This window comes from Solea senegalensis, linkage group LG11, assembly GCF_019176455.1.
Source record: "Solea senegalensis isolate Sse05_10M linkage group LG11, IFAPA_SoseM_1, whole genome shotgun sequence".
Lineage (NCBI taxonomy): Eukaryota > Metazoa > Chordata > Actinopteri > Pleuronectiformes > Soleidae > Solea > Solea senegalensis.
This window is the reverse complement of record NC_058031.1, coordinates 19,025,562-19,037,831: the sequence shown is the minus strand read 5'-3', so window position 1 is coordinate 19,037,831 and position 12,270 is coordinate 19,025,562. Positions and strand designations below refer to the sequence as shown.

The window sequence follows — 12,270 nt, the reverse complement described above, 5'->3', positions numbered from 1 at the left end:
GAAACAAAAACACACCGTGTGCCCGTGACAGACCTGCAGCCGCTCACACATCCACTCGTACACCTGTGGAGCCGTCGCACTCAATTCACCTTGTACAGAACTGTACAGTTCCTCCTAATGACAGTTTAACTGCCACGCAGTCCTGATGCCAAAGCCCTGCCAGAGCACAGCTGCCACACACACACACACACACATATCAGGAGAGCCACATCAGAACTCCTCTGTAACAGCGATCACACACACTGTGAGCAGGTGACGAAATTAGTCTCGCACTAATTCTGTGACAACAAAAGTAAACGCTAGTGCTGTCAAACGATTACAATATTGAATCTCATTGTAATTATCAACATAGAAAAGTGGATTGGCTTTCTTTGTGCTGATATCTCCGTCACCTGCATATTTTAAGTTATTCCTATTATTGTGAGCGCCGCACAATAATAAGAGAGGCTGTGGTTCAATGTGCTGTTGCCTTAACGAGCTAACCCGAGCTAAAGGAGCTAGCTCTCCTTACTACGGTTGGGGGGGTCTGCCAGGAGTGTGTCGAGAAATGATTCAGGCTAGTTGACTACAAAGTTTGCTTGGCCACAAAGAACGTTAATGTCGCGATTAAAATAAAAGGACGCCGCTCGTAAATCCATGTCAGAGAAAGGTGCGATTCACCAGCGCGTTGACCCGACTCGTGCAAGCGACAGCCACAGTAAACACAGCGAGACGAGAGCTGAACCGTTGATGCATATTTATCATAGCATCATCTACCATTTCATCACCCTCACACTCTGTTGGACTCCAGCGCAGATTTGTGAGGTCATCACGCCGTGAAACTATAAAGACAGCACATTCTACTCCTGCCCTCTTCCTCATTCTCCCTCCCTCTCTCCCTCTCTCTCTCTCTCTCACTCTCTGACGCACTTTTACGGTATCACCGCCCGCCGCGTCGTCGTCGTCGTCGCCCCTTCTACTCGACAAAATAAGCGGGCCCAGTCGGGCTCTGGTTGCGTTACGCTGGTCCACGTGTAACCCCACACACCTAGAACGAGGACAAGTAATGCTCAGAGACATTTATAGATACACAGCACAGACACGAAGATTGCAACCAGACCAACTGTGTGTGTGCAAACCTTTTTCCTCTCTGGGCTGCTACTCTGACTGCTGAAGCCATCCAACCTCCCAGCAGCTGAACTTCCCTGTGTCTCTAATGGAGTCTCTCTGTCAGATCAAACAGCTCCCACTGACGAGGAGAGGAGACAGATCGCGGCGCTGGAAGCCGTTCAGTCTGACAGCGGCGAACACATTTGACTGGCAACGAACGCAGCCTGTGTCTACTCTTCCATCGCTGCAGATCCCACACAAATATAGTAGCGCCACCAGAGAGGAAAAGAGGGGGGAGGCAGGGGGTGGGAGGGTGAGTGAGAGGGTGAGGGGGGCTGAAGGAGCCTGTCTGCTTTAGAAAATAAGTTGTGAGGCGTCCCTCTCGCACAAAAGCAAAGCCCACGATAGTCGAGTCTTTGCTCAAAATGAAATCGCATGTGAGCTGAATATTAGGAAGTGTGCATTGCTTCCAGCAACCACCGAGCCATTATAGCAGAGCCTGTAAACCACATTTTCACCAGCAGACAATGCCCCTTTGTGCTTGTTGTGTGGCTGTCCCCTCTCACTGGAACTGGAGGGGAAGCCCTGCGCGGGGCACAGTGGAGATGTGGGGACGAGCGATGCCGGGGAAGTGTCACTTTTTTAGATCTCTGGTTAATGAGTGGCAGTCGCGTCAGGAGGGGCGAGCGGGACAGTCTGCCCTCATTTAGCCCCGTGGCAAGTGGGTGCTTTTCATGTGGCTGCGTATGGAATGCTGTTGTTCATTCCTGCCTGCAACAAAAGCCACATGTTTTTTTTATTGATTTTTTTGGAGACTTGGGTTGTTGTTACTGCGACAGGAACACCGTCAGGTATGTAACGTATGAAGTGAGCGACATGAAGACCAAGCGACAGAAACACAAGTCGGCGCTGACTCTGCCGAACGCTGCAATATGGAATCACATGCAAATCGATTTGTGTCCACACACACACACACACACACACACACAAACACACAAAGCTGTGGCACATTCATAGCATTGTGTTAACACACACACACACACACACTGCATGGTTTTTTCACCTTCTCAACTACTGTCATCATTGCGTGTCCTCTTCAACTCCTTTCATCGCTGCTGAGGGACTCTTTCACCGGGGGTCATTCCAGGTTCTGTCACACTCGTTCAACAGCAAACGGACTTCAAAGAGCCCCCAAATATTGAATTTGCATTTCTTTCCTCTCTTCAGAGTGGCTCGGCCTCCCGAGCTCCATCTGACTCACCACAGAATCCAACCAGATTCGAGTAGGAACCCGACGCCGGTTTCCTGACAAGTGTCCATGCCACTTTCCTCTGCAGACGTGAAACAACTCTTGGAAAGTGCTCAGCTGGCCCTGTGGGCTTTTCCCCATAAGGAAACAAGGGTGTGGCAACTCCTCAGCCTCCGAGTCCAGGAGCTCAGGAGAGCACTTAGACACATAATACTGTTGCCTCTCATCAATCTAATGTTTTATATAGTAAGTGCAATCATTCCAATTGATTTCAAATTAAACTCACAGAAAGTCAATCCTCGTCCAAATGTCACCGAGACTCGCTGTGTTGCATGCAGGCCCAGTTTCTGTGATGTCTTTGGGCTCCGGTCCCAGGTCTAGATGAACCAAACCTAATTGGAGACTAAAACTTATTTTCAATGGAGTCCCTCCATTCAAATCATTGCTAGAGTCAGGGACTTGGCTTAATTGGAGTCCGGGAAACCACCCATGTGTCCAAAGTGACTGAATGTTTCCTCTCATCATCTGCATCACTAATCAGTTGTGGCGTTGCCCGTGTGCAGTTTTGCGCCGGGGGCCACGTGGAGCTGGCATAGCGATGCAGGACTCCCATCGACTGTGAGCCTGAGGCATCCGGGCTTTGCTGTAACAACACACTAATCCCCAGATTGCTGTGTTTAGGGCCCGGCACGTCGCTGTTCCACGTCAAGGCGGCTGCGGCCAACGGCGAGCTAATGACACAACGATGACAAGGAGCGTTTGTAAACCCCAATCAGAAGCCCGGAGTCTGAGCTGCCTGGTGATTAGGTTAATCAAACTCTGCACTGACTGAATGACTGGCTCGCTGTCTGCCTCTTATGTCATCGCGCTGATTAAAGGGGAGACGCTGTGCTCAAATCTGTCAGCCTCTTCTAACACACACGTCCGTCTGCCAGGCTGGCAGTGCTGCCATTGATCTCTCGTTTTGTTGTGAAGAGAGAGGACTTTTTATTTCATTTAGGACGCACTCTTATTGTGCTCTAACACTGGTGCTGTTCACTCCATGGGATTCTCTGATAATATAACACAGAAACATCAAGATTCTCATTGACACAATTATTCACTCTCTCATTTATATGTGTATATATGTATATATATATATGTATGTATATATATATATATATATATATATATACATACATATATATATATATATATATATATATACACATATATATGTATATATATACATATATATATGTATATATATATGTATGACATATATGGGCCAGGCCGTGGCCAAGAGGAAAAGAATTGGGCACGCAACTGGAAGTTGGTTCAATCCCATGATCAGCACAGTGACACAGTGACATATCTCTGAGTCTCTCTGAGTCTCTGAGTCTTTCTGAGTCTCTTAGTCTCTCTGAGTCTCTCTGTGTCTCTGAGTCTCTCTGAGTCTCTGAGTCTTTCTGAGTCTCTGAGTCTCTGAGTCTCTCTGAGTCTCTTAGTCTCTCTGAGTCTCTCTGAGTCTCTTAGTCTCTGAGTCTCGGTGTCTCTCTGAGTCTCTCTGAGTCTCTCTGAGTCTCTGCATCTCTCTGAGTCTTGGTGTCTCTCTGAGTCTTGGTGTCTCTCTCTGAGTCTCTCTGAGTCTCTGTCTCTCTGAGTCTCTCTGAGTCTCTGAGTCTCGTGTCTCTCTGAGTCTCCTCTCTGAGTCTCTGTCTCTCTGAGTCTTGGTGTCTCTCTGAGTCTTGGTGTCTCTCTGAGTCTTGGTGTCTCTCTGAGTCTCTCTGAGTCTCTGAGTCTGTTTCTCTGAGTCTCTCTGAGTCTCTGTGTCTCTCTGAGTCTCTCTGTCTTGGTGTCTCTCTGAGTCTCTCTCTCTAAGTCTGGTGTCTCTCTGAGTCTCTTTGAGTCTCTCTGCTCTGAGTCTCTCTGAGTCTCTCTGAGTCTCGGTGTTTCTCTGAGTCTCTCTGAGTCTCTCTCTGAGTCTCTGTCTCTCATCTCGGTGTCTCTCTGAGTCTCTCTCTCTTTGAGTCTCTCTGAGTCTCTCTCTGAGTCTCTCTGGTCTCTGTCTCTCTGAGTCTCTCTGAGTCTCTCGTCTCTCTGAGTCTTGGTGTCTCTGAGTCTGGGTGTCTCTCTGAGTCTCTCTGAGTCTCTTTGAGTCTCTCTCTGAGTCTCTCTGAGTCTCTGAGTCTCAGTGTCTCTGAGTCTCTCTGAGTCTCTGAGTCTCTCTGAGTCTCTTAGTCTCTCTGAGTCCCTCTGAGTCTCGGTGTCTCTGAGTCTCTCTGAGTCTCTCTGAGTCTCAGTGTCTCTCTGAGTCTCTGAGTGTCTCTATCCACAGCAGTTGTTTAACACAAACGTAATGAAATAACTGCAGCAGCCGCTGATATTCTCCAGTCCAGTCCGCTGCTGTGGATAAATGTGCTGGGCTCAGGCATCCGGAGAGCATATGTTAGTCGTGACCGTCTATTACAGTGAGGTCAGACAGCATTTAGAGGGGAGACACGTCACGGTGATCATGTTGACATGCACCGCTCTCCTCTGACTCAGCACGAGAACGAGCTCACGTGGTGGACCTGTGTGTGTCTGTGTCTGCGTGTGTGTGTCTGTGTCTGCGTGTGTGTGCGTTTGCGCTCATGACGGCAGCATGTGCGACCGTGAGAGCGGCATACGCAGCAGACAGTGACCTCACAGCCGACAGACTGTGGAGTGGAGGTGGAAGGGACACTTCTGCTGCACAGCTGAGGGGGGAATCCCTGGCACAGTGTTTCCTGTGCCGAGCCAATGGAGAAGTGAGCAGCTGTTGCAAAAGCTCATTAAAGTTTACTTGAGGGCAAAATCTCTCGCGCCGCTTGACGACATTTTTATCAAATGACAGAACGACTCGTAAATACTTGAGAAAGTACTTCATTGTTTGAGGGAAGTGTTTGTATTTAGGATAGCGTCGTCACATTTAAAGCAGTGTGTGGATTGTACTGGGCCTGTGAGATATGTTATGTCTTTCCCGTCGACTCACCGATTATAACCACACTTATCCAGTGACCTCGACAGTGAAACAAATAAAGTAAAGATGGACTTTGATCCAGAGGCTCATTTACAGTACAGCATGACTGCTCTTAACATGTGCAGATTTTTCATTGATCCAATAATCTTCTAAATGTTTTTTTTTATTGCACATGAGTCATTTTTCTGTTTTTCTCTTCTTGGGATTTGTCATTTTAAAATCGTCATGCTGTTCAGACGACATGTCTGGCTAAGAAATAAGCCCATAAAACAGGGGTGTCAAACTGGCGGCTCGGGGGCCACGTGTGGCCCGCACACCACTGTGCTGAGGCACCGCTGCCAGCGAGGTGATGGTAGTGAAGTATACGTCATTTTATATCAAAACAAGCACTTTTTTTACTTTGCAATTCTGTCTCATATGGTCATGAATATCTTATATATTGTTTTTTTCCACTGTTTTTTCTTTAGGCCGGCCCCCAGGTCATTTGAGTTTGACACCGCTGCCATAAAATGTACAAAAAAGAGTCTTTTTTTTTTACTCTTTAGTTTGTGCACAGGCTAAATGACTTAATTTAAAGCTAACTGACCAACTGCTGCTTAATATTTAACAATAACTTATGTAAATGAGTGACAGTCGATCATAGCAAAGGAGCATATTTCTCTCTCTCTCTCGTGTCCAAACATAAAAGATGATGACGATGCGTGGAGCAGCACATTGAGGTGGTCCCTGACACATGTCAGTTATTGATGCCCCCCTATGAATAGTCTCGGAGAAAACCAAAAATCCCATTCTTGAAACGCTGGCTCCACAAAAAAATCAATTCCCTGTGGTTAAAGTTATGTTTGAGGGGCGGGAAGAAGCAACCCAAAAACATGTTTTATTGCAGCAACAACAATTAACTGTATGTAAACAAGTCGAGAGGGAAAAAAATCTGGGAAAATGGAGGAAAATAGAGAATAAGAAAACATTTCATTGCCTGCAGCCTCTCTCATCCTATCATTATCTGCATTTTTCCCTCCACCGTAATTAAGTTTTTCCTTTATTGCTTATGGGAAAAGGGGTTAGACTGTAAGGATGTTTTGAGCGTGATTAAAGTTGCTCATAATGAAGTGAAGATCCAGTCCGCAGGATGGATTTTATTTTAATTTTTTTATGTCTGTGAAAAACATTCTTTGTGACCCTTTGATGGTGACAGAGCGAGTTCCTCTGGGCCTCAGATCATCGCTAAACTATCACACATGATAAAAAAGAACTGTCTTATGTGTAAGAGGGAGAGTTCCTCATACGTTTCTGAACATGTGGGATCTCCATAAGTTGGAGTCAGTTTTATGTGCTGGCGACCAGACCCGTGCCCACCCATTGAAGTTTTTCAAGCCGTAATGTTAAAAACAAAAAGTGCTCGACGATCGTCGCCGCGCTCCGTCGCAGGCGGAATCGTCCAACTGTAACCGAAAAGGATGTTGTTGACAACATCTGTTAAGTGATACAGGGAGGGGTCTAAACAGCCAGCTTTCAACATGTGAGTCAAACTCAGGTCACAGCTCTGTAATTGTAGCCAGAGTCGGTGAAAAGAAAACAAACCTGTGACAAAGCAAATATTCCTCTCAGTTGTTGATCTCATTTTAAACCTTGGCTGAAAACCCTCCAGCAGATTCTGCGCACGAGTGTCACTGCTGCACAAAGTTAGCTTAATAATACATAGATTAGTCGGCAATAATATGTGCATGTGTGTGTGTGTGTGTTTTCTTCTACTACAACCCCAGCCTGAACATGTAATAAGCTGTGGGACTGGCCTGTGGTTAAGGGCGTAGGCTTAAAACAAAATTAAGAAACAGAAAATTGCGAGGAAGGCTTTTTCTTAATTTAGTGGTCCGTCGTGCAGGACGCATGAGATCATGAACAAATGAGTCGGACGGGAGTGATTTGGATTTAATCGCTTGAACAAAACGGTTTATATGAAATACTACCGAGCTCGTAAGTGAAGCAAATGAACCGTCAGGACATGAGTCATAGAGAGACAACGGCCTCATCCGGTGTCAGCGCTGCTTCTTCTTACTTTTGAATATCAAGCATAAGTCACATATATTGCCATCATTTCCACCTCATTATCCAATTATTCTGCATATTTTGTGTTGGACTTTTGTTTTCCCGTCACATGGTCGCAGTTAGAGACGCCGGTCTAGACGCCGTGAATTCTCCCGACGTCACGTGTGGACTTTCGTGTCTTTTTTGTGTCTTCGACCGCCGGCTGCTGATTATCGCGCTCGCCCCCTTTTCATCTGAGCGTGACCTCAGCGAACGCTCACCGCTCGCACAGCAGGCACGTCACATCACAGCGCTTGTACGCCTCAGATGACGCTCGCTCCCGCCTGCATGCTGCTGCTTCTTCACCTCCGCGAGCCACACAAACAAACCCCTGCAGGAGTGTTTGTTGACACAAGCCGCTCAACCTTTTCACAACACTTTATTTTCTCTCCCTCTCTCCCCTGCTTGAGAAAACCTTTACGGCATAAATCCATATTATCAGATTGGCTGTAAAGAATCCGGCCCCTGTGGTTGCTGACGCCGACCACCAGAAAATTGTATTTACGACCACACTGAGCGCACACTTTGACCTCGATCGACGCAAACCGTGAGCACGGTGGTTTGAGCCCAAAGTGCACGAGGGCGAGGCAGGTTTGGGATTAGTCGACCACATAATCAGCACGCCCCCTCTGCGCGCTTTACCTGGAAGCCATTTCACTGGCAGCCCCTGAAAGTGTTCCTCGTAAAGTTGTGTTGACAGACGGTGAAAGCGGCGAGACGGACCAAAAAGTAAATAAGTACCTCCAAAAACCGTTTATAGACCTAATCAAGTCCAGAGCGTTTTCTTCTATCCAATATGCCTTCAGAGTTTTATAAATAGATATTATACTCGGCTAAATTGGAGACAGGATTTCGCTTCTCCGCGGCCGACATGCGTTTTCTATTATTTTCTTTCACTTTAGAATATTGAAACTCTTAATATCTGGTTACAGATTTCAGGCCCGTTCAGCCAGCCGTCGTGTTTTGGCGTCACTGTGGGGCCTCACACTCAGCGGGATTTTCAATGTGCTCCATCTGAGCATGTTTAATTTGAAGAGATGGGGTGAGTGGAGGGGGGGAATCATCACTATTTGACTTTGTTATTAATAAATCTAGGCCAGTGATGTGTTCCATTAAATTTATAGTCTCTGTCTTTTCTGAGCTACTGTACAGTTGTTTTTTTTGTCAGTGACACTGAGCTTGACTTCATTTTTGACTTCAGTTTGCATTTTTCACACAGTGCTTGTGTCTCTCTGGCTTTTCCTTTCCCCAACACTTGTAGAACAAACCAGACCACCTCCCCAAATCATCCCAAATGACCTCGCTACCACTGTGGTGAGGCACGGGCGCATGTCTCACACACACACACACACACACACACACACACAAGCCCTCACTTCCATTCATGCGGCGCAATGAGCCAAACATATAAAACCGTTCCCACTCTAATAAAGTCAGGCCTTTTTTTCTCTGCCACAAAGGGAACTGGCTCCCCAAGAGAGTAAAATGGACTCCTGTGTAAAACAAAAGTAAATGTGGTGACAGAAACCGAACCAGGGACCAGGTACGGCACCTGACGTTTATAGAATCCTGCCTCACGTTATTTGGAGGGTTTCTGTGTGTGAGGGTGAACAGGTGTCGCCTCGCTGTGGTTATTATCTGTGAAGTGCTGCAGCAACACAAGTCTGCATCTGATTAAAGTCTCGTCGACGCAAACGCTCGACAAATCTTTGTCTCACGGCGTCAGACTGTCTCTGCTGTCTTTGTGCATGTGTCACATGTTTCACGTGTCTGTCTTTGTTACTCCGAGGACACTTTGTGGCATAAACGCTGATCCTCTCAGGACCTGAAGTCCTCATGGAGATCACATCCTGGTCTTAATGAGTCGGCACCTCATTTGTGAGGAACGGGTTAAGTTCAGGATAACGCTTTGTTCAGGCTGTTTAATCGACGTAGTGTCCTAGGAAGAATAGCTGTGCAAATCTGTGTGTGTGTGTGTGTGTGTGTGTGTGTGTGTGTGTCTTCCTGAACTTCAGCAGAGAGCTGAGGTTTCTGAGGTGAGGTATCATCTCGTTTCTCACGCGAAGTGCATCTGATGTTGCACATCACATGCTCACATGTGTTCTCTGGGCTGCACTGTGAGAAACGCTGGACTGGAGTGAAACACCTACAGACGACAGACACTGTGGTTCTTTAGCTCCAACCAGAAGACAAAAAAACCCCTAATAAGTCAGGTTTTTTCTCCTCGATATTGAGCAGAGAAACATAACGATTTCTTCTCCTCTCTAAAACAAAAGGAGACTTCTGCTTGCGGCAGTGTTTCCTGACTTCTGAAGAGATGAATACATTATTTCCATGAGCTCCATGTCGCACAGTGTTAGAGTCTGAGACAGAAGAGCCAGACATTAAGCAGTCTCCTTGATTTTCTCTAACCATTCCTCTTAATTTCAGTTTGATTCCAGCCTAAAAACGAGGAACCTCTGCCAAATTGCTTCTCCTGTGTAATGCAACTTGTTAAACTAACCGCTGGGGTATTTTGCTTACATGAGGTAGTCCCAATTTGAAATGCTTTGAGATTGAACTGGAGGATTTAATGACCCTGGCCTTTGTTCTCTCGCAGTTCACTTTCAGTCTCCTGACAGAATGAATTGTAAAAGGATATTACATTTTCACTAATGATTTCCAATGGATGATTACAGCTTTAAATGCCTGTCTCTCTTTTTCCCCTCTTCCCAAACTGCTCGCCTCGTGTCTCTGTCTCGCTGCTCAGGAATCAAAATCAGGCAACACAAATCATTACGTCTGTAAAACCTGAGGAAGAGACGGCGCGGACGGAACCTGACGCTCTGTAAACTGACAATCTATAAATCTACAAACAATAAACAACGAGGGGATAAAGAGATGCAGATACAGAGGGTTTTCAGAGGGGCGTGTCAGGAGGAAACTATAAATGCTCGTGTGTGTGTGTAGAAGCTGTGAGAACACTGGAACATCATCCTCTGTCACTGCGGTTCCACTCAGGATATCAGAGGACTGTTTTCATGTGAGACGCAGATGTACTGAGCGTGTGTGTGTGTGTGTGAGAGGCTCCAGAGATTTTAAGATATACTCTGCAAACAATTAGGAGCTGGTAGTGCTTCTCCTGTGGCTGTCTCTAATTAACACAGCAACGAGGCCTTAATTGGGAAGAAGGAGATTTGGGTTTTTTTCTCTCTGCTGCCTTTCAGTGGCTGTCTCCCTCTGTGGTTGTGTGTGTGTGTGTGGGGTGGAGGGGGGGGCAGTGGGAACAACTGGAGTCCCTCGGCCACCGTTGAATTAACAACTCCTCTGTCAACACTCTGTGTTTGTGTTCTCTTCACGTCGTCGTTACACTCGGGAATAAACACATTATTCAAGTCAGTCCCAACTTCAAAACCCTCGTCGTGCTCAAGAGCTTCGTTATTGGCAAAGTGGAAGGCGCCTGATTGGAATCGCCATGGCAACAAATGGCTTCCTCATTGAGGCCTGAACATTTAGCGTCTCCAAGTATAGTGCACTCACCTCACCACACAGACCAAAAGTACGTCCTGGAAGTAAAGCGGAGTGAGAGCCTAATATGTTTTTTTCTTTTTTCTCTTTGCTCTTTTATTGTATTGCCGTGTTCCAGTAAAGGCTCCGGTCACGTGGAGCCCCGGAGCTCGTCCTCTCGCCGGAGAGAGCGCACGGTTTCACTTGATAATGAATGTCTGTGGTGAGAATCCCATTATGGTGCCACTCCATCAAGGCTACACAAAACACAGGAGTGGAGAGGCCTTTAAGGGCCACATCAGTCAACTCAACGAGCTTCTGCCGCGCAAATCAGATCCTCCTTTGTGAACCTCTGTGTGTGTGTGTGTGTGTGTGTGGACAGAGAGATGAATGCATTCACGCACCACAGGAAGCACCCGGCGCTTACAATTCTTTTTTGGAAGAAACACAAAGTCAAACTGACAATGCCGCATCTTTAAAACTGGACAGAAGGTGGGATGCTGGTGGTGGGAGGGAGGGAGGGAGGGGAGGAGGAGGGAGGGGGTGAGTGGGGAGAGAGGCAAGGATCAGCACTCACCTCTGAGGAGATTGCTGCTGTAGTTGGAGAAGGAGTCAAAGATGCTGTTGGATGCCATGACAGTGTCACGCGCGGCAGCGTGGAGCAGTTGATCGCCGTTGACCTTGGGGGAAAAGGGTTGAGACACAGAAACCGGTGTGAGAGTGTGAGGCGGAGAAGAGGGGAAAGGAAGAAGGAGAAGCATGAGAAGACAAAACTCCTGGAGCTCTGAGTCTGTTTGCAACCAAGAATCTCGGGTTTGTGACTACCACAGGAATCCCAAGCCACAAGCCTGCAGAGAGAGCAGCAGCAGCAGCAGCAGCAGCAGCAGCAGGAGATGTTTGAGGGCGAAGCGGAGAGAAAAAGGGTCACAGGGAGAAAACAGAGACAAAAGAGCAGAAAGACTATTCACAAACAGGCAACGAGAGAGTTTGTGCCTCCAGGTGTTGAAGGTGGACTCACCAGGGCTGGGCCCACCCGACAGAGCCCGGGCGGTGGACGCGGGCAGGCGAGGAGGAGGAGGGCTGGGTTTTGTGGTCCTCAGTCTCGCTGCAGGGCTGAGGGTCTGAGGTTAGCCGGCTAGCTCGATAGCGTGGTGTCTACTTTTGTTTCCTCCCTACGATGGTGGTGGCCTGACAGCAGCGTCAGTGCTAGTAAAAGGCTAAAAGCCACAGTCTATCTGCATCCTCCTCGCCATCCTCCACACACAGACACACACTCCCTCCGTGACTGGTGGAGCCCACGTCACATGTCACGTGAGGTCACCGGGCCTCTCCCTCCCTCCCTCCCTCCCTCCCTCCCTCCCCTCTTCTCCTATCGTCTTTG

The 12,270-nt window shown here is 47.5% G+C and overlaps 1 protein-coding gene across 2 annotated transcripts in view; it reads right to left on the bottom strand.

Moving 5' to 3' along the window:
• Nucleotides 1-12,108, bottom strand: part of runx3 (RUNX family transcription factor 3) — a 47,300-nt gene extending 35,192 nt beyond the window's left edge. Inside the window, exons 1-2 of one of the 2 annotated variants that reach the window (XM_044038150.1) lie at nucleotides 11,908-12,108; nucleotides 11,467-11,569 (exon numbers count right to left, since the gene is read on the bottom strand). In XM_044038150.1, the coding sequence (XP_043894085.1) occupies nucleotides 11,467-11,524 (58 nt within the window). In that variant the 5' untranslated portion in view covers nucleotides 11,525-11,569; nucleotides 11,908-12,108. The remainder of the gene's footprint in view (nucleotides 1-11,466; nucleotides 11,570-11,907) is intronic. The other variant, XM_044038149.1, reaches the window with a different exon arrangement.
• Between the last annotated feature and the right edge of the window lie 162 nt (nucleotides 12,109-12,270).